General features: G+C 38.8%; 2 protein-coding genes across 2 annotated transcripts in view; both read left to right on the forward strand.

Moving 5' to 3' along the window:
• The window catches only part of ATP7A (ATPase copper transporting alpha), a 151,095-nt gene that overhangs the window by 24,688 nt on the left and 99,617 nt on the right, over positions 1-26,790 (forward strand). The gene's annotated exons all lie outside the window — the stretch shown is intronic.
• LOC118888571 (myb/SANT-like DNA-binding domain-containing protein 3) lies at positions 10,276-11,480 on the forward strand. The gene is given in 1 exon segment (XM_036839794.1): positions 10,276-11,480. A coding segment is annotated over 1 exon segment (816 nt). The 5' UTR covers positions 10,276-10,396; the 3' UTR covers positions 11,213-11,480.

Here is a 26,790-nt window from a genome sequence, read left to right on the forward strand (position 1 = left end):
TGTATATATGTCAATCCCAATCTCCCAATTCATCACACTACCACCACCACCCCCCACTTGCTGCTTTCCCCCATTGGTGTCCGTACGTTTGTTCTCTACATCTGTGTCACAATTTCGGCCCTGCAAACCGGTTCATCTGTACCATCTTTCTAGGTTCCACGTATATGCGTTAGTATATGATATTTGTTTTTCTCTTTCTGACTTACTTCAGTGTGTATGACAGTCTCTAGATTCATCCACGTCTCTACAAATGATCCAATTTCGTTCCTTTTTATGGCTGAGTAATATTCCCTTGTATATATGTACCACATCTTCTTTATCCATTCGTCTGTCGATGGGCATTTAGGTTGCTTCCATGACCTGGCTATTGTAAATAGTGCTGCGATGAACATTGGGGTGCATGTGTCTTTTTGAATTATGGTTTTCTATGGGTATATGCCCAGTAGTGGGATTGCTGGGTCATATGGTAAGTCTATTTTTAGTTTTTTAAGGAACCTCCATACTGTTCTCCATAGTGGCTATATCAATTTACATTCCCACCAACAGTGCAAGGGGGTTCCCTTTTCTCCACAGCCTCTCCAGCGTTTGTTGTTCGTAGATTTTCTGATGATGCCCATTCTAACTGGTGTGAGGTGATACCTCATTGTAGTTTTCATTTGCATTTCTCTAATAATTAGTGATATTGAGCAGCTTTTCATGTGCTTCTTGGCCATCTGTATGTCTTCTTTGGAGAAATGTCTATTTAGGTCTTCTGCCCATTTTTGTATTGGGTTGTTTGTTTTTTTAATATTGAGCTGCACGAGCTGTTTATATATTTTGGAGAGTAATCCTTTGTCGGTTGATTCATTTGCAAATATTTTCTCCCACGCTGAGGGTTGTCTTTTCATCCTGTTTGTAGTTTCCTTTGCTTTGTGAAAGCTTTGAAGTTTCATTAGGTCCCATTTGTTTCTTTCTGTTTTTATTTCCATTACTCTAGGAGGTGGATCAAAAAAGATCTTGCTGTGATTTATGTCAAAGAGTGTTCTTCCTATGTTTTCCTCTAAGAGTTTTATAGTGTCCGGTCTTACATTTAGGTCTCTAATCCATTTTGAGTTTATTTTTGTGTATGCTGTTAGGGAGTGTTCTAATTTCATTCTTTTACATGTAGGTGTCCAGTTTTCCCAGCACCACTTATTGAAGAGCCTGTCTTTTCTCTACTGTATATGCTTGCCTCCTTTGTCATAGATTAGTTGACGTTGGGTTTATCTCTGGGCTTTCTATCCTGTTCCATTGATCTATATTTCTGGTTTTGTGCCAGTACCATATTGTCTAGATTACTGTAGCTTTGTCGTATCATCTGAAGTCAGGGAGTCTGATTCCTCCAGCTCCGTTTTTTTCCCGCAAGACTGCTTTGGCTATTCAGGGTCTTTTGTGTTTCCATACAAATTTTAAGATTTTTTGTTCTAGTTCTGCAAAAAATGCCATTGATAATTTGATAGGGATTGCATTGAATCTGTAGATTGCTTTGGGTAGTATAGTCATTTTCACAATATTGATTCTTCCAATCCAATAACATGGTATATCTCTCCATCGGTTTGTATCATCTTTAATTACTTTCATCAGTGTCTTATAGTTTTCTGCATACAGGTCTTTTGTCTCCCTAGGTAGGTTTATTCCTAGGTATTTTATTCTTTGTGTTGCAGTGGTAAATGGGAGTGTTTCCTTAATTTCTCTCTCAGATTTTTCATCATTAGTGTATAGGAATGCAAGAGATTTCTGTGCATTAATTTTGTATCCTGCAACTTTACCAAATTCATTGATTAGCTCTAGTAGTTTTCTGGTGGCATCCTTAGGATTATCTGTGTATAGTATCATGTCATTTGCAAACAGTGACAGTTTTACTTCTTCTTTTCCAATTTATGTTCCTTTTATTTCTTTTTCTTCTTTGATTGCTGTGGCTAGGACTTCCAAAACTATGTTGAATAATAGTGGTGAGAGTGGACATCCTTGTCTCGTTCCTGATCTTAGAGGAAATGCTTTCAGTTTTTCACCATTGAGAATGATGTTTGCTGTGGGTTTGTCATATATGGCCTTTATTATGTTGAGGTAGGTTCCCTCTATGCCCGCTTTCTGGAGAGGTTTTATCCTAAATGGGTGTTGAATTTTGTCAAAAGCTTTTTCTGCATCTGTTGAGATGATCATATGGTTTTTCTTCTTCAGTTTGTTAATATGGTGTATCACATTGACTGATTTGCATATATTGAAGAATCCTTGCATCCCTGGGATAAATCCCACTTGATCATGGTGTATGATCCTTTTAATGTGTTGTTGGATTCTGTTTGCTAGTATTTTGTTGAGAATTTTTTGCATCTATATTCATCAGTGATACTGGTCTGTAGTTTTCTTTTTTTGTAGTACCTTTGTCTGATTTTGGTATCAGGCTGATGGTGGCCTCATAGAATGAGTTTGGGAGTGTTCCTTCCTCTGCACATTTTTGGGAAGAATTTGAGAAGGATGGGTGTTAGCTATTCTCTAAATGTTTGATAGAATTCACCTGTGAAGCCATCTGGTCCTGGACTTTTGTTTGTTGGAAGATGTTTAATCACAGTTTCAATTTCATTACTTGTGATTGGTCTGTTCATATTTTCTATTTCTTCCTGGTTCAGTCTTGGAAGGTTATACCTTTCTAAGAATTTTTCCATTTCTTCCAGGTTGTCTATTATATTGGCATAGAGTTGCTTGTAGTAGTCTCTTAGGATGCTTTGTATTTCTGTGCTGTCTGTTGTAACTTCTCCTTTTTCAGTTCTAATTTTATTGATATGGGTCCTGTCACTCTTTTTCTTGATGAATCTGGCTAATGGTCTATCAATTTTGTTTATCTCCTCAAAGAACGAGCTTTTAGTTTTATTGATCTTTGCTATTGTTTTCTTTGTTTCTATTTCATTTATTTCTGCTCTGATCTTTATGATTCCTTTCCTTCTGGTAACTTTGGGTTTTGTTTGTTCTTCTTTCTCTAGTTCCTTTAGGTGTAAGGTTAGATTGTTTATTTGAGATTTTTCTTGTTTCTTGAGGTAGGCTTGTAAAGCTATAAACTTCCCTCTTAGAACTGCTTTTGCTGCATCCCATAGGTTTTGGGTCGTCGTGTTTTCATTGTCATTTGTCTCTAGGTATTTTTTGATTTCCTCTTTGATTTCTTCAGTGATCTCTTGGTTGCTTAGTAACGTATTGTTTAGCCTCCATGTGTTTGTGTTTTTTTACGTTTTTTCCCGTGTAATTGATTTCTAATCTCATAGCATTGTGGTTGGAAATGTTCCTTGATATGATTTCAGTTTTCTTAAATTTCCTGAGCTTGATTTGTGACCCAAGATGTGATCTATCCTGGAGAATGTTCCGTCCGCACTTGAGAAGAAATGGTAATCTGCTGTTTTTGGATGGAATGTCCTATAAATATCAATTAAATCTATCTGGTCTATTGTGTCATTTAAATCTTGTGTTTCCTTATTAATTTTCTCTCTGGATGATCTGTCCATTGGTGTAAGTGAGGTGTTAAAGTCCCCCACTATTACTGTGGTAATGTTGATTTCCTGTGTTATAGCTGTTAGCAGTTGTCTTATGTATTGAGGTGCTCCTATGTTGGGTGCCTATATGTTTATAACTGTTATATCTTCTTCTTGGATTGATCCCTTGACTATTATGTAGTGTCCTTCCTTGTCTCTTGTAACATTCTTTATTTTAAAGTCTATTTTATCTGATATGAGTATTGCTACTCCAGCTTTCTTTTGATTTCCATTTGCATGGAATATCTTTTTCATCGCCTCACTTTCAGTGTTTATGTGTCCCTAGGTCTCTTGTAGACAGCATATATATGGGTCTTGTTTTTGTATCCCTTCAGCGAGCCTGTGTCTTTTGATTGGAGCATTTATTCCATTCACGTTTAAGGTAATTATCAATATGTATGTTCCCATTACCATTTCCTTAATTGTTTTGGGTTTGTTTTTGTAGGTCCTTTTCTCCTCTTGTGTTTCCCACTTAGAGAAGTTCCTTTAGCATTTGTTGTAGAGCTGGTTTGGTGGTGCTGAATTCTCTTAGCTTTTGCTTGTCTGTAAAGCTTTTGATTTCTCCATCGAATCTGAATGAGATCCTTGCTGGTTAAGTAATTTGGTTGTAGGTTCTTCCCTTTCATCACTTTAAATATGTCATGCCACTCCCTTCTGGCTTGTAGAGTTTCTGCTGAGAAATCAGCTGTTAACCTTATGGGAGTTCTCTTGTATGTTATTGGTCGTTTTTCCATTGCTGCTTTCAATAATTTTTCTTTGTCTTTAATTTTTGCCAGTCTGATAACTATGTGTCTTGGTGTGTTTCTCCTTGGGTTTATCCTGTATGGGACTCTCTGCGCTTCCTGGACTTGGGTGGCTATTTCCTTTCCCATGTTAGGAAAGTTTTTGACTATAATCTCTTCAAATATTTTCTTGCGTCCTTTCTCTCTCTCTTCTCCTTCTGGGACTCCTATAATGCAAATGTTGTTGCGTTTAATGTTGTCCCAGAGGTCTCTTAGGCTATCTTCATTTCTTTTCATTCTTTTTTCTTTATTCTGTTCTGTGGCAGTGAATTCCACCATTCTGTCTTCCAGGTCACTTACTGTTCTTCTTCCTCAGTTATTCTGCTCTTGATTCCTTCTAGTGTATTTTTCACTTCCATTATTGTATTGTTCATCTTTGTTTGTTTGTTCCTTAATTCTTCTAGGTCTTTGTTAAACATTTCTTGCATCTTCTCGATCTTTGCCTCCATTCTTTTTCCGAGGTCCTGGATCATCTTCACTATCATTATTCTGAATTCTTTTTCTGGAAGGTTGCCTATCTCCACTTCATTTAGTTGTTTTTCTGGGCTTTTATCTTGTTCCTTCATCTGGTACATAGCCCTCTGCGTTTTCATCTTGTATATCTTTCTGTGAATGTGGTTCTTGTTCCACAGGCTGCAGGATTGTAGTTCTTTTTGCTTCTGCTCACTGCATTGTTTTGATTACTGTAGCACTGTAATATTTTTTGAAACCGGGAAGTATGAGATTTCTAATTTTTTTCTTTTTCCAGATTGTTTTGGCTACTTAGGTTCCTTTGAGATTCCATATAAATTTTAGGATGAGTTTTTCTATTTCTGTAAAAATACCTTTGGGTTTTTATAGGGATTGCATTGAATCTGTAGATTGTCTTGGATAGTATTGGCATCTTAACAATATTATGTCTTCCAGTCTGTGAACACAGGATGTCTTTCTATTTTTTGGTATCTTCTTTAATTTCTTTTAACAATGTTTTGTAGTTTTTGGTATACCAGTCTTTCATCTTGTTGGTTAAGTTTATTCATAAGTATTTTGTTCTTTTTAATGCCATTATAAATGGAATTGTTAATTTTCTTTTCATATTGTTTGTTGTCAGTGTAGAGAAGCACACTGATTTTTGCGTGTTGATTTTGTACCCTGGAACATTGCTGAATTCTTTAATTTTTTTTAATATTTGTTATTTATTTATTTGGGTGTACCGCGTCTTAGCTGCGGCACGCAGGATCCTTGCCGCCACATGCGAGATCTTTGCTGCGGCATGCAGGATCTTTTAGTTGTGGCATGCGGGATCTCTAGTTGCGGCATGCAGGATCCCCAGCTGTGGCATGAGCGATCTTCAATTGTGGCATGCAGGCTCCTAGTTGCAGCATGTGGGCTCCTAGTCATGGCATGCGAGATCCGGTTCCCTGACCAGGGATCGAACATGGGCCCCCTGCATTGGGAGTGTGGAGTTCCAACCAGTGCACCACCAGGGAAGTCGCTGCTGAATTCTTTATTAACTCTAACTTTTTTTTTTGGTGTGGGGTCTTTAGGGATATAAGATCATGTCATCTGTGAACAGAGATCATTTTGCTTTTCCTTTTCCAATTTGGATGCCTTTTTTTCTTTTTCCTGCCTAATTACTCTGGCTAGGATTTCTAGTGCTATGTGAAACAGAAGTGGCAAGGGTCAGCATCCTTGTCTTATTCCTGTCCTTAGAGAAAAAGCTTTCCAGTGTTTTACCATTTAAGTATGATGTTAGTTGTGGAGTTTTCACAAATACCCTTTATCAGATTGAAGTAGTTTCCTTCAGTTTTCCATTTTCTGTGATTTTTTTTTTTTATCATGAAAGTGTGTTGAACATATCAAATGCTTCTTCTGCATCCATTGAGATACTTGTGTTTGTTGTCCTTTATTCTAATACCATGGTATATATCATTGATTGATTTTTGTATGTTGAACCAACCTTGCATTCGCATGATAAATTCTACTTGGTTATGGTGTATAATCCTTTTCACATGTTGCTGGATTTGGATTACGAGCATTTTTCTGAGGATTTTTCTGTCTGCATTCTTGCAGATATTGGTCTGTAGTTTTCATTACTTGTGGTACCTTTATCTTATTTTTGTGTCACGCTAACATTAGCTCATAGACTGAGTTAGGAATTTCCCTCTTCTCCTATTTTCTGAAAGCGTTTTTCAAAGATGTGTATTGTTTCTTCCTTAAGTGTTTGGTAGACTTTACTAGTGAAGCTGTGGTGGGCCTGGAGTTTTTTTGTGGAAAGTTTTGTTTTGTTTTTACTGCAATTTTGATTCCTTTAATAGATTAGGACATTTAAGGCTGTTTTTTTCTTCTTGGATGAGCTTGTGTCTTTCAATGAAGTGGTCCATTTCATTTAAATGTTGAGTTCATTGACGTAAAGTTGTTTACACTACTCCCTTATTGTCCTTCTAATGTCTGTAGAATCTGTAATGATGTCACCTCTCCTGTTCCTGATAACGGTAATTTGTGTTGTCTCTCTTATTTTTCCTTATAAGTCTGGAAAGAGAATCATCAATTTTACTGATATTCTCAAAGCCAGCATTTACTTCTATTTGTTTGCTCTGTTGTTTTCCTGCTTTTTCTTTTATTGATTTTTGTAGTCATCTTTATTATTTCTTTTCTTCTGCTTACTTTGTGTTTAATTGCTCTTCTTTTTCTAGATTTTGGAGGTGGTACCTGAGGTCATTGATTTGAGACATTTCTTCTTTTCTCATATAAACATTTAGTACCATAAAATTTCCCCTAACTACTACTTTAGTGTCATACTACAAATTCTGCTATGTCACATTTTAATTCTGTTCAAAATAGTTTTTAATTTCCTTTTTGATTTTGTCTTTGACCCATAGGTTATTTAGAAGTGTGCAGTTGGCTTCCAAATAATTGTGGGTTTTCCAGAGATCTTTCTGTTTTTTTATTTCTAATATAATTCCATTGTGGCCAGAGAACATACTTTATTTGACTTGCATCCTTTTGAATTTAGTGAAACTTATTCTGTAACTCAGAATTTGGTCTATCTTACTTAAGGTTGTATCTGCACTTGAGAAGAAAGTGTAATTCTGCTGATGTTAGGTGGACTATTTTGTGCTTGTCAATCTAGTGAAATTGGTTGGTAGTGTTGATCAAATCTACTCTGTCCTTGCTGGTTTTCTGCCTACTTTTTTTATCAATCATTTAGAGAGGGGTATTGAGATGTCTGACTATACTTGCAGGTTTTTCTATTTCTCCTTGCAGTGCTTTCACTTTTTGCTTTATGAATTTTGAAGCTCTGTCATTAACTACATAAACATTTAGAATTATTATGTCTTCTTCATTAACTGGCCCCTTTATCGTTATGAAATACCTTTCTTTATCTCTGCTTTATAGTCTTTGCTCTGAAATATACTTATGTATTAATATAGTCTCTTAGCTTTCTTTTGAATAGAGTTAGCATGGTATGTCAATTCGTCTCATTAATTGTGATGATAATTTGTATTGTTTCTTTAAAAGATTTATTTACTATAAGGTTAATTAAGGAGTCTTTTATACTTACTTATTGCTAATTGGCAAGTATTTTGTAGGGTGGTACTTTGCGATAATGTAAGTGTCCTCTTTCTCATCAAGCTTTTTTTCACTAGCATTAGCATTTATGAATGATTTCTTCCTCAATCAGTTATTACCGCGATTGAGGTAATAATGGTTCCAAATGGTGATTTTCTAACTTCATTATTTTGTCTATGTCTCTTGGCATTCTGAGAGGTAGAGCTTTCCTTTCTGAAGTGTTTGTAAACATATTGAATTAAAATATGTGTCACCACTAACACAAAATGTAGGAGAAGTGTGGTACACAGAATGATAGCCCCACAGAGATGTCTATGTCTGAATCCCTGAAACCTCTGACTTCCTTACAAGGAAAAAAGGACTTTGCAGATGCGATAGAGTTGATCTTGAGGTGGAAGCATCCAGGATTATCTGGTTGGGTCCAATACTATCACAAAAGTCCTTGTAAAGTAAAAGCATGTCAGGAGAGTCAGAGAATGAAATGTGCAGGTAGAAGCAGAGGTCAGAGTTGTGCAGTTGGGGGCTGGATTCAAGGAATGTAGGCAGCTGAAAAATCAGAGAGGTGGATTCTCCCCAGAGCCTCCAGATAGGATACAGCCTGCCAATACCTTGATCCTTTGTTTTCCCTTGGCTACAAGGTGATATCCTGTAGTTCCTATTATTTCCTGTATGTTGGAAGTTAGCTCTAAAGGCTTGATTAGATACATGTTAAATATTTTTGTTGAAAATGTTTCATAGATGGTGCATAATATTCATGATACTAATTTTTTAAAAAAAATTTATTGGAGTATATTGATTTACAATGTTCTGTTAGTTTCAGGCGTACAGCAGAGTGAATCAGTTATATATGTACATATATCCACTCTTTTTAAGATTCTTTTCCCATATAACCCATTACAGAGTATTGAGTAGAGTTCCTTGTGCTCTCCAGTAGGTCCTTATTAGCTAGCTATTTTATATATAGTAGTGTGTATATGTCAATCCCAATCTCCCAATTTATCCCTCCCCCACTTACCCCCTGGTAATCATAAGTTTGTTTTCTACATCTGTAACTCTGTTTCTGTTTTGTAGATAAGTTCATTTGTACCCTTTTTTTTAGATTCCACATATAAGCAATATCTATATGATAATCGTCTTTCTCTGTCTGATTTACTTCACTCAGTATGACAATCTCTAGGTCCATCCATGTTGCTGCAGATGGCATTATCATAATACTAATACTGATCACTGAGTCAAGGTGGACTTTGCTCCCTTCACCCCACTTCACCCAGTGAGACCTATTTTGGGTTACTGACCTCCAGAATTGTAAGATAATACACTTGCATTTGTGGCAATTTGTTATAGCAGCAATAGGAAGCTGATAAAAGGGAGATGTTAAATGGAGTTAATATGTTTTAAAAGTTTTTCCACTATCCAGGCAGAGATAAAAGTTCTAATTTAAGGTAGACTGTAATAAATAAAGAAGACATGTTGTAATCTCTAGGGTACTAAAAGAGTGATGTTTTAAAAACTATAACAAGCTGTTACAAGGGAGAAGGGGAATAATGAAAGGTATTTGATAAATGCAAAATAAAGCAAGGAAGGAGAAAAAGCCTCAAAGAATACTTGGGCCAAATAGGAAAACATCGAGAAGATAGGCGTAAACCCCAAAATATTAGTAATTTTATTAAATGTAAATGCACCCAATATTACAGTTCAGAGCAGAGCTTGTAAGAAGGATTAAAAAAATCAGCTAGGGCTTCCCTGGTGACACAGTGGTTAAGAATCTACCTGCCAATGCAGGGGACATGGGTTTGAGCCCTGGTCGGGGAAGATCCCACATGCCATGGAGCAAGTAAGCCCGTGCACCACAACTACTGAGCTTGTGCTCTAGAGCCCACGAGCCACAACTACTGAGCCTGTGGCCACAACTACCGAAGCCCATGCACCTAGAGTCCATGCTCCACAACAAGAGAAGCCACCTCAATGAGAAGCCCGCACACTGCAATGAAGAGTAGCCCCCGCTCGCCGCAACTAGAGAAAGCCCGTGCTCAGCAGTTAAGACCCAATGAAGCCAAAAATAAAAAATAATAATAAATAAAATAAATTAATTAAAAAACAACTAAATGCTATTCCCAGATATAACATACAACTATATGTCATTCATAGAAAAGTTGAAAATAAATGTATGAAAAATATTTTATGCAAATACTTCCAAAAGATAACTGGTGTGGCCATACTACTGGAGAGGAGAATACTTTATAATAATGAAACGATTAATTCAACAGATAGACATAATATTCCTAACTTTTTATGTAGGTAATTGTATAGCCTAAAAATGTATGAGACAAAAAATGGCAGAACTGACCAGCCGGGGGTGCGCTGCCGCCGCCCGGTGCTCCGGAGCCCGCGGCCCTCCCGGCCGCCCAGCCTGCGAGAGGAGCCGAGGCCGCCCGCACTCGCATCTTGCCGGCCCCTCCCCCGATCGCCGTGGCCGCTGCGCTGCCGCTGCAGGATAGCTAACAGCCAGGAGAAACGTAGTGGAAAATGCAAAACAACGAAATCATAAAGCCTGCCAAATACTTCTCAGAACTGGAAAAGAGCATCCTGCTAGCTTTAGTAGAAAAGTACAAGTATGTGCTGGAGTGTAAGAAAAGCGACGCGTGAACTATTGCCCTCAAGCAGGCGCTCGCCCATGAATACAACTCGCAGCCCAGCGTGTCGCTGCGGGATTTCAAACAGCTGAAGAAGTGCTGGGAGAACATCAAGGCTCGGACCGAAAAGATTATGGCTCATGAAAGGAGAGAGAAAGTGAAACGGAGTGTTAGCCCCCTTCTGAGCACCCACGTCCTGGGGAAGGAGAAGATCGTCAACATGCTGCCCGAGCAGCTGTACTTCCTGCAAAGCCCTCCCGAGGAGGAGCCCGAGTACCATGCTGATGCCGCCACCCAAGGATCATTTGCTGTTTCAAATATAGAACTTTGCGATGATGAGAAAGAGTTCATACATTTCCCAGTATGTGAGGGGACCTCTCAACCTGAACCCTCGTGTTCAGCTGTCAGAATAACAGCCAATAAAAACTACAGGAGCAAAACCTCTCAGGAAGGTGCTTTAAAAATGTTGCATGAGGAAGAACACCATCAACAAATGTCCATCTTACAACTGCAGCTGATACAGATGAATGAGGTGCATGTGGCCAAAATCCAGCAGCTAGAGCGAGAGTGTGAGATGGCAGAGGAGGAACACAGGATAAAAATGGAAGTTCTCAATAAAAAGAAGATGTATTGGGAAAGAAAACTGCAAACTTTTACTAAGGAATGGCCTGTTTCCTCATTTAACCGGCCCTTTCCCAATTCACCCTAAGACGTTGGGGTGTGGCTCCCTTGTAATTAATCTGTGTTGGCAAAGAAGGTCTGGAACACGAACTTGCGGTCGGTAGCCTGTCACAGAGCTACAACTAGGAAGATGAGAGTGGTAGTAGTCACTTATTTAAGAATACATTCAGGTAAACAGCTGCACCCTATGTACCCCTGAAGTGGCAAAGAAGCTGTTAGAGTCTTCTGAAAATTATCACTATGAGTGCTATCATTCTGAATGTAATGTCTCTTAATTAGAATTCATACAAGAACCATGTGTGAGTATTGTATTTTTTTAATCAAATGCAAGTGTGACTATAAAGGAGTGTGGCTGGGTTTTGTGGGTTTTTTTTTTTTTAAATAGACGTCAGACCTTGTCTATCCAAATGAATGCCCTCCCATTGAAAGTGGCTGTCCTGGGAGGACACACGTTTCTCCAGTGGTGATGCTGTTACTCAGAATTTGCTAGAGGTCTTTCGGAGCCTCCACAAGAGCTATAGCACATTTTTCATTTTTTCAATGTCATCTTTGGAGCGTGGATATTCTGTTTTTAAACGGCCGAACATAATGGAAGGCTGTTTTTTAATGTGGCTCATAGGCTGCCTTTTAAAGCCTTCCTTTCCCCAAAGAGGAGTTCCAAATAATGTCTCCAGCAGGTGTAGCTTTGTTGGAACTAAGGATGTGACTACTTTGAGGGAGAAACGTTCGTTTAGAGCTCTACATTCTGTCATGCTTGTTTTATTAAAAGACAAGACTTGTGATTTTATAGTCACACTGTGTATGTTTTACACAGTGTGTAAAGGTGCTGCCCGCCTCCACTGTGCTACAGTTTTTGGCTTCCTGCTGTAGTATCCTACCGACTTTGTACTACTGAGTAAATGGTTGCCCTTGTTTTTAATCTTAGCCGCCTAAGGAAAGGCCCTGCCCTCGCCATGCTCCTGGTGCTAGCTAATAGTGATGCTACATAGTCTGCATAGTATGCAGTTAGTATTGAGCTTTTTCAGAATCCATTACCAATATATTTGGAAACGTGGATTGATAAATGGATATTTTGACTGAGCTGTGATATAACTTCTCCTGTAGCCTAGTGAGAAAAACAGTCTTGTGAGTTGGGCATAACAGTAGCTGGAAGAAGCAAAGTGACAGTTAAGTGCCAAGGCAGGTCAGCAATTTCTGAGAAGGAAAGTTCAAGGCCATGTGGTGGGGAAGGAGCAGTATGTGTGACAGAGGCTATATAGGGAGTGCAGGACGAGGAGTCAGGGCTTGAATTCTGAGCTCGGCTCTGTCTCAAGTGCTATGTGACCTTAAGTTACTCCATTTAGTCTTTGGCCCTGGTGTTTCCTGTCTATAAAACAGGAGAGTTGGTATAGATGATGGTTAGAATCTGCTACAACTCCTTGACTGTGATGTGATCTGCACAGTCTTGGATGAGCACTGCTAACATCATAGTTGTCCGGAGGGCGTGGGTCAACAGGGAGAGTTTACTGCAGTGGCTAAGCTTCCTTCCTTTCATAATTTTGGAATTTGGGTCCCGGGGTCTGTAAGTTCAGTAAAGTACATGTATACTAATACATGCACTGCATAAAACTTAAGTGGATATCAATTTATTTTATACACTGATCATATTTTAAATATCTTAGAGGAACTGGTTATTTGAAGGAACCCTGTGAAGACTAGTCTTCTTTCAAAGGAAGGATGCTTTTGTAAGGATTTGTGTTCTTAATTTAGTTTTTACCAAATGGACCCTTTAGAGAAGCAGCATCTGGAAAAAGTCCCAAGCTTAACCGATTTATGGGAGACAGATTAGGGCAGGGAGTGGCAGGTCCTCAACACAGATGATGTGAACTGAGAAAAGTTTGCCTTTGCTTCACCTATTGAGCCATCTGGAAATCTTAATATGCAGATTCTGGTGGGGGGGCCTGAGACTGTGCATTTCTCACAAGCTCCCAGGTTATGCCAGGTCTGCCTGTCTGGCCACCACAGTTCTGTGTAGCAAGGTTTTAGAGGACCCTGTGAAGCTTTTACCTATTCTCAAAAAAAAAACAAAAAACAACCCATTGGGTTAGGTACATTTTTGTGTACAGCTTTGTGCCGGATATTATTCCTCTCCCAGAATTACCACCTAATCACACAAATAACAATGTAGAACAACACAAAAAATGCTCACACACATAATGGAACTATAAAAGCATCGAACTAGGGGCTTCCCTGGTGGCGCAGTGGTTGAGAATCTGCCTGCCAATGCAGGGGACACGGGTTCGAGCCCTGGTCTGGGAAGATCCCACATGCCGCGGAGCGACTAGGCCCGTGAGCCACAATTGCTGAGCCTGCGCGTCTGGAGCCTGTGCTCCGCAACGGGAGAGGCTGCGATAGTGAGAGGCCCGCGCACCGCGATGAAGAGTGGCCCCCGCTTGCTGCAACTAGAGAAAGCCCACGCACAGAAACGAAGACCCAACACAGCCAAAAATAAATAAATAAATAAAAATAGAAAAAAAAAGCATCGAACTAATTCCTAACTGAACAAATAAAGGATAATTAAACCAGCAGGCTAAAGCACTTTGTTCTACTGTTAATGGTATTTATGAGTTTATAACAGTTTTCAACCTTGAGTATGCATTAGAAACAGTATTTTATAAAAAATTAGTCCCGCTGGGTCCCGCTCCCAGGAGATTCTCATTCAGTTTACCTGGGTTGAGGCCTGGTCCTCTATATTTTTTGGAAGCTTTACAGGGGGTGATGATACCCAATTGGGGTTGAGAACCACTGGTGTAGAGTTCACAAATGTGTCTCATTTGGTCCTTAGTCCTGTGAAGTCCTGCAGAAGTGAGGAAATGATGCTCAGAGAAGAACCACCTGCACCAGGCTGAAAGCTAGTGAACAGCAAAGCAGAACCTCAGTCCTAGGTCTCTAGACTCGAAAACAAATAGCCCCACCTGCCTCCCCCCACCCCATCCCTCAAAGCTATATCGTGGATTTGCTTTATCCTGAGAGCCAGATCACATCTACAGGATACTTGTAATGCTTCCACTCATGAACAGGTACATCCCAATTCATTCCACTTTTGAGTAGTTCCTTACCTGAGGTGGAAATGCAATAATCATTTCTTGGTAGGTGCTGTAGAGAATTGACTGATAAATACTAAGACACAGTTCACCATCCCCTGACCTGCCAAATCATGGACACAGCCCAGTAGGGGATGTAAGGCTTGTACACAGCTATCATGTACTTGATCAGGCACGTCTTCTAGAGCATTTGAAGCTCAGCAGAGAGTGAAGAAACTTGAAGGAAAGCCTGGAGGAGGTGGCATTTGAGCTAAATCTTTAGAGTTGGTATTTTGGTAGGTGCAGATTCAGAAAGGAGAGGAACTTCACTAGATGCAAGGTCCTGTTGAAGATTCAAGACGGTGAGACACATAATTGGGAGGACATGGGGGAATTTCCGAATTGGGCAGTAACATGATCAAAACTGCGCTCCAGGAGGAAGATTAGAAGATGGAATTGAGTTTAGAGAAGACTGGAGTCCAGGAGATGAGGTAGGAGGGTTTGGTTAGGATGAGATGATAGGAGGACCTAGTAAGAAACGAGGGAGACCAACGTGAAGGGCGTTGCCAAAGTGGAATCAGTCAGGCTTGGCAGCACATTGCTTTTGTTGGAGGGGTTGGGTAAAGTTTTAAAGCTAGATGCCGGAAAGAATGATGCTGATTGAAATAAAGAACGGATGCATTTCTGGCTGACGTATCCTAGGAGAGGCCTAGACATGAACTAGTGCAGTTGCTCCCACCCACTCAGCCTCAGACACCAGCACCTCCTCCCATCTCCTCTTTGGCTGTCACCTCTTTGCTCTGACTTCTGCCTCTTCAGCCTCCTGTGCTGCCTCTTGCACCTGTTCATCTGACGTTTTAACCCCTCCCTGCTGGGTCCTTGTCCTCCGACTCAATTTGGTGCTCCCTCTGCCATCAGTACCTCCATTGCAGCTGGTGGTGCATCAGTCACCATCTCTTATAATGGCTTCACACTTGAAAGAGCAAGAAAGATTATAGTTGACGCTTAACAACCTGGGGGCTAGGGGTGCCCACCACCACCAGCTGTGGAAAATCCCCTTATAACTTTACAGTCAGCCCTCTGTATCTGCAGTTCTGCATCTGGGGATTCAATCAACTGCGGATGGTGTGCTGTAGTACCCATTTATTGAAAAAAAAATCTGAGTATAAGTGGACCAGCACAGTTGAAACCTATGTTGTTCAAGGGTCACCTGGATTTCCCTTTTTATTTTTTTAAATATTTATTTATTTAATTTATTTTGGCTGCGCTGTGCCAGGTCTTAATTGCAAATTGCAACATGCGGGATCTTATTTTTTTATTTTTTAATTTTTTTTACTTGTGGCACACGGGCTTCCTAGTTGCAGCATGCATGTGGGATCTAGTTCCCCGACAAGGGATCGAACCCAGACCCCCTGCATTAGGAGCGCGGAATCTTACCCACTGGACCACCAGGAAAGTCCCTCAACTGGATTTCTTTATCTTGAGCTTCAATTCTTTTCTAGCTGGCATCCACAAATTTCAGGGTATTTTTTAAGTGTCCCATGTGTAAAGGTACACTGGCTGAGAGGGGATGTTAATTCCCGTGTATCCCTATTAGAGCCTGTTTCCAAAAATCAAACATAGAATCCTACCTTATTATGCATTAAAAATTAGCAAATATTTTAGGAACTTTTCAGGGAGAATCTTAAAATGCATTGGCTTTTTTTTTTTTAAGAAGAAAGAGAACAGAAGAAGAGAGGTATGGTGGGGCAGTGCATTTGAGTTGTCAACAGCTTCTGCAGTGTCAGGTCAATTATATCAGCACTTGGTCTGGACCAGGGGAAAGGAATGGTTTTGCCTCCTGGGAATGTCAGAAGGACCTGATAATTATATTTGGCAAAGCCAAGAAGAGTGGCTCTGTAATGTCATTGCTAAGAATTACCCTTTTAATAGTATCTCTGGATGTCTGAGCTGTTCAAATGGAATGACACTTCTTTTCTGCTGTGGCTTTCCTTTCTGTTGGGCTGCTTCCCAGCTGGTCCTCTTGTTCTTCCTTGCCCTTTTCTCTTCTATCTTCTGCCTTCCCAGCCCTGTTTCTCCAACCCCTCCTTCTGCACCTACAGCAGTTCCCACTGTCCCCCCTTTTACAGTTGGAGTCATGTGAGAATGTGTGTAAGGGAGATACTTGCCCAAAACCAGCATATTCAACATGTGGTATCAACAAGGTGAAGTGTAGCCTTGGACTAGACAAAATATCGACCATCTGCTTCCTTGCTGCATCCGCTACTTTTGTGTTGGTGGGACTCAGAAGTCACGGAAAAGGTCACCAGTGATTCATGTCTGCAACAAACTCTTTTCTAATTGTGCCATATATTATGCCCTTCAATACAACTTACTAATCTCTGCCTCAGTTTTTCCATCTGTGAAAGTGGTGTAATACTTATCTACCTCCCTTGAATGTTGTAAAGATTAGTCTATGTTAGTAAAGCACTTTTGAAATAAAGAGTGATGTAAAGCATTTAAAAAAAATGGCAGAACTAAAAGGGGAAATAGGTCCATAATTATAGTTGGAGATTTTAATACACCTCTCTCAATAACTGATATAACAGCCTTTCCACAAGGAAAACTCGAGGTCCAAGTGGCTTCTCTGGTGAATTTTTCCAGTTAGTAAAGAGCTAACACCAATCTAACACCAATCTTTTCTAGAGAACTGAAAAATAATACTTTCCAACTCTTTTTATGGAATAAGTGTAACCTTTATAACAAAATCTGACAAGAACATTACATGTAAGGAAAATCTCTTTCAATAAATGGTAGCAGATCAATTCAGTATCCATATGGGGGAAAATGAGCCTTGACTACTACCTCATACTGTATACAAAATGTAGTTCCAGGTGGATCATAGACGTAACTTTAAAAGATAAAATAATGACTCTAGAACAGCACTGTCCAATAGAAATAAAATGTGAGCTACACATGTAATTTAAATTTTTCTAATAGCCACAATAAAAAAAGGAAATGGGAAATTAATTTTAATTATATATTTTATTTAACTTAATATATTCAAGTTATTGTCTTTTTTAAAATTTATTTATTGGGGCTTCCCTGGTGGCACAGTGGTTGAGAATCTGCCTGCCAATGCAGGGGACACGGGTTCGAGCCCTGGTCTGGGAAGATCCCACATGCCGCGGAGCAACTAGGCCCGTGAGCCACAATTGCTGAGCCTGCGCGTCTGGAGCCTGTGCTCCGCAACGAAAGGCCGCGATAGTGAGAGGCCCGCGCACCGCGATGAAGAGTGGCCCCCGCTTGCCGCAACTAGAGGAAGCCCTCACACAGAAACGAAGACCCAACACAGCCAAAAATATAAATAAATAAATTAATAAATTTAAAAAAAAAAAAATTTATTTATTTAAATTTATTTATTTTTGGCTGCATTAGGTCTTCGTTGCTGCATGTGGGCTTTCTAGTTGTGGTGAGCGGGGGCTACTCTTCGTCGCGGTGCACGGGCTTCTCATTGCGGTGGCTTCTTTTGCTGCAGAGCACGGGCTCTAGGCACACGGGCTTCAGTAGTCGTGGCACGCGGGCTCAGTAGTTGTGGCTCGCAGGCTCTAGAGCGCAGGCTCAGTAGTTGTGGCACACGGGCTTAGTTGCTCCGTGGCATGTGGGATCTTCCCGGACCAGGGCTCGAACCAGTGTCCCCTGCATTGGCAGGTGGATTCTTAACCACTGCACCACCAGGGAAGTACAGTGATACTAATATTGATCACTGAGCTAAGGTGGACTTGCTCCTTTGAGTTTTCATTTAGCAGTCAAGGGAAAAGTAAAGAATATCTGGAAAATATCTTAGAATGTTAGTAGTTTCCCACCATTTTTGGTCTTCTGACCAAGAAGAAATCACTTTCCCCCTTTCAGCTTTCTTATCTCACAGGAGAATTCAGAGTTGGTTTGTCTGTCCATCCAGTCAACTGACCATCCACCCAACAACAACAAAATGTTTATTGAACAACTGCTTTGGGTATCTCTCTCTTTGGGTGTCTCTCCTTCCAATCTGGTTTTCTCCCCAGTTCATATTTGGAATATTTGAAATAGATTATTTTCATCTAAGTAAGAGGGAAAAAAGTTGAGGCACATGTTTATGCTGTAGCCTTATCTGCCACTCGTTGGAGTCCTTATGGAGAAGCAAAAAAGTGATTATCTTTGGATCAGTGTTTGGGTAAGTATATGTGATTTTGGCTCATGCCGTTAATCTCTGAGTTTTTATTGTATAGTAATAATACTTACTATGTAACTATAAGTAGCACTTATATAGCAATAACTAGTACTAGGTTGCTGTTTATGTACATTTGCCTAGTTTAAAATAGGCATAATTTCCTATTTAAATTTTCCTGAGATTTCATGCAGTTTCGTTGGTCCTAAATGTATTACAAATTATTTTATTCTTGTGTGAGAGACATTTATATAAATGCCTAGGTGAGTTGAGGACAAGTATTTGAATAAGTAACTTCACTGCACGGCATGCAGGATCTTGAACCTGTGCCCCCTGCAGTGGAAGCTCGGAGTCTTAACCACTAGACTGCCAGGGAAGTCCCTGAATAAATAACTTTTAATGATAGAGTTCAGTTCCTCTGCTATTACTTTCCAAAGTAGATAGAACAAACAAGTTGTTCAGGGCGATAGAGTAATATGTTCCTAGAGTTTAGATATTGCCCACATCATCTTTACTGGTCAGTCTACTTTGTTATAGTAATTGTGGCTAGTATTGCTTCATTATTATTTGGCTATTCATTTATAGTGCTGAAAGCACAATATTGTACCCTTTAGTATACTCTACCCCTTTAGTATACTCTTGCTAGCTGTAGGAAAAAATTTAGAGAAATGTGCTTAAATCTGAAAGCTAAGTTTCCAAAGAACTGATGTAAATGAAATTCACAACATTTCCTCTTTTGTATCCACTCTAAAAATAAGCACATGTTGAGCCAAGAACACTTACTAGTGACCATTTGTTACATCTTTTTTTTTTTTTTTTTTTGGCGGTGCCGCGCAGCTTTCTGGATCTCAGTTCCCCGACCAGGGATTGAACCCAGCCCACGCCAGTGAAAAAGCACTATGTCCTAACCACTGGACCGCCAGGGAATTCCTACATCTTCTTATCCTGATCTCTTTGAACTCATTCCAAGTTCTTGTGCTAACCTATTAAACTAATCATACCTAAAATAGAGCTGAAAACATACACTGTTTCACGTTTAAAGTATATATTGTAACAAGTTCTTGCCATGAAATCCGAATATAGAAGAAATTGTCGAGAAAAATTGTAAGAATACATTGTAAATGAAATAAAGTAACAGTGAAATGGCTAATAACGGAAGGTTATGGCTTTCCATCTCTCATATTTTAGCTTTAATTCACTAATTCTTTATTGAAATTTCTGAGATGTAAAAAAGTGTGTTACCACTTCACACCCGTTAGGATAGCTATTATTTTTTAAAAAACAAAATAATAACAAGTGTTGGTGAGGATGTAGAGAAATTGAAACCCCTGTGCATTGTTGGTAGGAATGAAAAATGGTACAGTTGCTATGGAAAACAGTATGGTGATTCCTAAAAAAATTAAATATGGAATTACCAAATGATCCAGCAATTCCAAGTCTAAGTATATACCCAAAAGAATTAAAAGCAGGGACTTAAACAGATATTTGTATAACAGTGGTTATAACAGCATTATTCACAGTAGCACAAAGATACAAGCGACCCAAAGGTGTATTAGAAGATGAGTAGATAAACAAAATATGGTATATACATACAATGCAGTATTATTCAGCCTTAAGAAGGAATAACATTCCGGGCTTCCCTGATGGTGCAGTGGTTAAGAATCCACCTGCCAAGGCAGGAGACACGGGTTTGAGCCCTGGTCTGGGAAGATCCCACATGCTGTGGAGCAACTAAACCCGTGCACCACAACTACTGAGTCTGTGCTCTAGATCCCTCGAGCCACAACTACTGAGCCCACGTGCCACAACTCCTGAAGCCTGCGTGCCTAGAGCCCATGCTCCACAACAAGAGAAGCCTGCGCACCACAGCAAAGAGTAGCCCCGACTCGCCACAACTAGAGAAAACCCGCATGCAGCAACAAAGACCCAACTCAGCCAATAAATAAATAAATTATAAAAAGAAAAAACAGAAATAAAAGGCCATATACACATGTGTGCATACACACACACGGGGACACACACTTCTTTTTTTTTTTTTTAAAAAAAGAAGGAATAACATTCTGACATGTGATACAACATGGGTAAACCTTTAAGATATTATGCTAAGTGAAATACACCAGACAAAAAAGGACAAATGATCCTACTTATATGAGGAACCTAGAGTAGTCAAATTCGTAGAGTCAGAAAGTAGAATGGTGGTTACTAGGGGGTGGGTAGAGGTGAAATGGGTAATTGGTGTTTAATGAGTATAGTTTCAGTTTAGGAAGATGAGCAAGTTCTGGAGATGGATGGTGGTGATGGTTGCACAACAGTGTGAATGTACTTAATGTTACTAAACTGTACACTTTAAAAATGGTTAAAACGGCCCTGGCTCATATCTGGCTCCAGCCCTCTAATTCTAAAGGAATTAGAAAAAGGAGAACAAACAAAGCCCAAAGTCAGCAGAAGGAAGCAAATAATAAAGATGAGAGTGGAAATAAATAAAATAAAGACCAAAGAAACAACAAAAGATCAGTGAAACCAAGAACAAAGCTGGAGGTACCATACTCCCTGACTTCAGACAATACTACAAAGCTACAGTAATCCAAACAGTATGGTACTGGCACAAAACAGACAAGCAGATCAATGGAACAGAATAGAGAGCCCAGAAATAAATCCAATTATATGGTCAGTTAGTCTATGGCAAAGGAGGCAAGAATATACAATGGGGAAAAGATAGTTTCTTCAGTAAATGGTGTTGGGAAAACTGGACAGCTACATACAGGAGAATGAAACTCGAACATTTCGTCACACCATATACAAAAATAAACTCAAAATGGATTAAAGACCTAAATGTAAGATCTAAAACCATAAAACTCCTAAAAGAAAGTATAGGCAGTATTCTCTTTGACATTGGTCTTATCAATAGTTTTTGTATCTATCTTCTCAGGCAAGGGAAACAGAAGCAAAAATTTTAAAATGGGAGCTAATCAAACTTAAAAGCTTTTGCACAGAGAAGGAAACCATCAACAAAATGAAGAGACAACCTTGAATGGGAGAAGACATTTGCAAACAATATGTCTGATAAGGGGTCAAATCCAAAATATATAAATAACTCATACAAATCAATATTTTAAAAAATCAATTCAATTAAAAAATGGGCAGAGGACTTGAATAGTCATTTTTCCCAAAGAAGACATACAGATGGCCAACAGACATATGAAAAGATGCTCAGCATCACTAACCATCAGGGAAATGCATATCAAAACCACAGTGAGATATCACCTCACACCTGTCATAATGGCTATCATCAAAAAGACAAGAAATAACAAGTATTGGCTAAGATGTGGAGAAAAGGGAACCCTCATGCACTGCTGGTGGAAATGTAAATTGGTACAGCCACTATGGAAAACAATATAAAAGTTCCTCAGAACATTAAAAACAGGACTACCATGTGATTCAGCAGTGCCACTTCTAGGTGTTTATCCAAAGAAAATGAAAACACCAATATTAAAAGATATATATATATATATATATGGACCTGGGTATTATGCTTAGTGAAATAACTCAGAGAGAAAGACAAATATTGTATATTTTTACTTATATGTGGAATCCAAAAAATAAAGCACATGAACAAATAGAACAGAAACAGATGCACAGATATAGAGAACAAACTAGTGTTTACCAGAGGGGAAAAGGGTGGGAGGAGGGGCAAAATAGCTGAAGGGGATTAAGAGGTACAAACTACTAGCTATAAAATAAATAGGTTACAAAGATGTAATGCACAGCACAGGGAACATAGTCAATATTTTATGACAATTTTTTATGGAATATATTCTATGAAAATACTGAATTACTATGTTGTATACCTGAAGCTAATGTAATACTGTAAGTCAACTATACTTTAATTAAAAAAATAGTTAAAATGATCAATTTTATGTTATGTGTATTTTACACACACACACACCCACACACACACAAACTTTTACAAAGTATCTGCCTTTCTCAGGAAATAATAATTTTCCTAAGCCCATGAATACTTTTAGAGGAAGAAGAAATGTCATATAAAACTATGTGAGGAAAATCATCTCTGACTTCCACTGAGGATTCTGAATGGAAACAACTTAAAAAAATAGCATAACTATTGGACATAGCCATTGTAATAGGCCATTGCAACATTTCATGGCTTTATAGGACAAACAGGAAATTCAATGAAGGGAAGAAAATTCTTTAAAGTGTAAATTTCAGTGATGTCCTTGTTAGGGATACACAGTCTCAATCCAACTATTTGTAAAAGTTGACTTGGGCTTCCCTGGTGGCTCAGTGGTTGAGAATCTGCCTGCCAATGCAGGGGACACGGGTTCGAACCCTGGTCTGGGAAGATCCCACATGCCGTGGAGCAACTAGGCCCGTGAGCCACAGCTACTGAGCCTGCGCGTCTGGAGCCTGTGCTCTGCAACAAGAGAGGCCGCGACAGTGAGAGGCCCGCGCACCGCGATGAAGAGTGGCCCCCTCTTGCCACAACTAGAGAAAGCCCTCGCACAGAAACGAAGACCCAACACAGCCACAAATAAATAAATAATAAAAAAATTTTAAAAAAATACCCTCACAGCTTTAAAAAAAAAAAAAGTTGGCTTATGACAGGTTTTAGTCAAGGCTGAAAATGTAAATTATCAGGGCCCTTTAAAACAAAATGAAATCAGGTATTTTTTCCTCTTTGTTCTGTGGTATGTTCTAGAGTCTTCCTTTGTAGAAGATGGAAACATGGTAGAAACTCTCCTGAACCATCCAGTGGTTGGTCAGTTGAAGAAAGGAACCATAATAACTATATGTAGCCTATTCATTTTGTAAAAACCTAGAACATATATTCATTCATTCTCCAATATTTATATGTAGGGCCAAGGCCTTTTCCTTGTATATGGGTCCTTTGAAATTCTTCCTTTTCTTTCTTGTATAAACCACATCCATATTGTTTCATTCCAGGTTTCCAGATTTCCAATTTCTAGTTTGCTTTCATGAAAGTAGAGAATAGAATTTTTTGATCTTTATGATTTCTCTCCCCCCATTCTGTTAAAGTTGCTTATGTGCAACTATTTCAGCAGTTTACTGCTCACCTTTATTGAATCTTTCTAAAGCATTCACCTTTGTTTTCACAGAAATAGTAACTCTCTTTTATACTCATGTTTCATAAGTTTACATAATATTTAATTAAATCACACGATTAAAAGAAGTTCAGTGGGCATAAACAGGCTTGGGAGCAAACACAGATGAAACTAAGTATGTCAACACACTACTGGTGGGACAAAGAGTGCACTTAAGCATGCTGTGGGCATCTGAATATTTGGGTGATAGAATGGAGACCATTAGTTAACCCATTGGTGGTGGGTTTAGAGAACTTTTTGCAGAGTGAAAATTTGCTTTTTCTTACTTAATGTATCCTGAACATTTTCCCCATGAGTAAATGGAGATCTACATCATTGTTTTTAATGGCCACATGGTATTTATTATACATGTATTATGCTGAGTTTTTGCTTGCAAACAACATAAAGCAGTTCAACTCACTTAACCAGACAAGGAATTTATTGGTAGGCTATGAAGATTGTTTATAGAGTCAACAGGAAAGATGGTCAGCCAGGCTTGGTAAAATAGGCAGGAACCCAGGGAGGCTAAAACAGCCAAGGTCACACCCCCCACGTATAGTCTGGTGAGGACCTCTCCAGTGGCACCGGCTTTCTCAGGACTTTTGCCACCACCACTGCTGGCATCTTGACTCTGTTGCTGAAGCTGCTGCGAATTCTCTTGAACTCTCACTGTGTATTTGTGTCATTCTCAGAATTCAAAACCCTGGGCAGAGGTATCTGCCCAGCCAGATCTAGAATCACTTAGCAGCATCTCAGCTTGAAGGATGAAGGGAAAGGGAATACCTCCTCCTTCCACTTTGGCTTCAGTAGTGGGGGTGGGTCCTACTGCCTATTACCAAGACGCTTACTCACAGCAGGGGATTTCCTTAACCTAAGCTGTGTGTTTGGATGCTGGGTAGCCAAAAAATATGACAACTATCTGTAAAAGTGTGGATCTACTGGAGTTTATTTAACCAGTGCCCTACTGTAAAAAATGTAGGTTGTTTCCTGTTTTGTTGTTTTAAGCTATGTGGTAATAGACACATTTTACTAATCTAGTAGGTGGAAAACGTATTTTAGTCGTTTTAATTTATAACTTTAAATGTAAATTTTTATATGTTTATTGGAATTTTGGATTTCTTATTTTGTCAATTGTCTGACATATATATTACATATATGGACTTTTTTGAGATATAATTTACATGTCATAAAATTCAGTATAATTTTACGTCATTCAGGGTTTTTAGTGTATTCGCAGACTTGTGCAACCATTACTACTATCTAATTCCAGAGCGTCTCATCACCCCAGAAGGAAACTCCATATGCATATATATTTTTGTAATTTGCTTACATGGGTTTTTTATGGCACATGACATTTTAAAAATGCATAAAAATTAAATTTCAAGATCTTTTCCTTTACCGTTTCTGCTTTTGGCTTAGGCTTAGAAAGGCCTTCTCCACCCCAAGTTTTGTTGTTGCTGTTGTTGTTAATTATCCACTTTTATAGCATTAAACGTTTTTTTTTACATTTCAGTCTTTAACTCATTTAGAATTAATTTTGGAGTAAGATGGGATTTAAACGTCTTTACCTCACATGGTTAGCACGTTATGGCAACACCACTTATTTATTTCCCCACTGATTTGAAATACTTCCCTTATTATATACTAAATTCTTTTTTTTTAAACATCTTTATTGGAGTATAATTGCTTTACAATGGTGTGTTAGTTTCTGCTTTATAACAAAGTGAATCAGCTATATGTACACATATATCCCCATATCTCCTCCCTCTTGCGTCTCCCTCCCACCCTCCCTATCCCACCCCTCTAGGTGGTCACAAAGCACCGAGCTGATCTCCCTGTGCTATGCAACTAAATTCTTATATATACATATATGTCTGTTTCTGGGACTTTCTGTTCCATTACAAAGGATCTGTCTATTCTGACATTAGTAATATTGTACACATGAAACTTACATAATGTTATAAACCAATTTAAAAAAATAAAATAAAACTTTTAAAGACATTTTAATGTCTGGTAAGGTAATTAGCATCATTATCCTTTTTAGTGATGGTTTTTATAAAATTAGTGACATACTTGAAAAGTTTAGTCAAACTGAATCGTCATTTTCAGCCTCATCAAACCTTTATCATTTATTTTATAGTTTATTTGTTCTTAATCAGTTATAGCGAATATAAAATAAGTGCTTTTTCAACTTAATCTATGTAGTGGTTAAGCACTGTCAGTTGTTTTTAGTTTTCATAGGATTTAATGTTTTTTCATCAGTGGTTTGGGGCTCTATTTTGTCTTAGAACTAAAATTGTAAGGTGGATTTTTCCTTATGAAGAGAGCTATAGCATTACATGTGGTCCATGATTTACCTACAGATTTTGTCCGACAAGCTTGAAACAGATGATTGTTTCAATGGGGAGAAAAATAGCTTTCCAACTACCAAACAATCAGAATCTAAGATAGACTACTGCACCAAGACCATATTTAACCCATAATATGGTTGAAAAGTAGCTCACACGTTTTAATGTCAAATAGTTGAATCCTACTTCCCTCTACTTTCCAGGGATAAAAATGGCCTTGTCTGAGGCAAGAAAAGTTTCACCCATACTAAAAATAGGTTTTTTTCTCTAGTCTATTATTGACAAGGCAGCAAATGTTCAGTCCCTGGTGGAAAAGCAGCTAGTAACTTGAGGTTTATTTCTCAGTTTCTGAGTAACTTGTCCCCTCGCCTGTGTTCATTGCAGGGTAATGATAGTTTTCAAGCATTTTCCTCACCCTACCCCCACCTCTGGCTGGTTTTCTTTTATACGTTTTGCAAACATTGCCCTATTAAGTCAATCCCTTTGAGGCTATTGTTAGCTCTAGACTTCAGCTTGAATTGGCTGTATGAGCAGAGGTAAATCTGAGTGTTAGCTTCCTTAATTTTAAAAGGAGGCAACTACCGTATTTATATTGCAGGATTGTTGTGAAATTATGTATACGAAATGCTATAGGAATCTGAAATATCTGTAGTTATCGCAAGGACAGCTCTTTTGTAAGAGGCGGTGATTAGTCAAGGAGTCACAAAAATGGCCAGCAAAGCACATTGCCTTTTCCTAATTTGAGTGTTCTGGTCTTTTTTGACCTTACTAATATGTCTGAAGTACTGACTCCTAATCTTTTGGGAATGGTCAAATGAAAAGAACAATTATGTTTTGAAACATACACTAGTCTACTCCAGCTGTTTCATCTGGAATCTTAGTCTTCTGTT

This window comes from Balaenoptera musculus, chromosome X, assembly GCF_009873245.2.
Source record: "Balaenoptera musculus isolate JJ_BM4_2016_0621 chromosome X, mBalMus1.pri.v3, whole genome shotgun sequence".
NCBI classification, from domain to species: domain Eukaryota; kingdom Metazoa; phylum Chordata; class Mammalia; order Artiodactyla; family Balaenopteridae; genus Balaenoptera; species Balaenoptera musculus.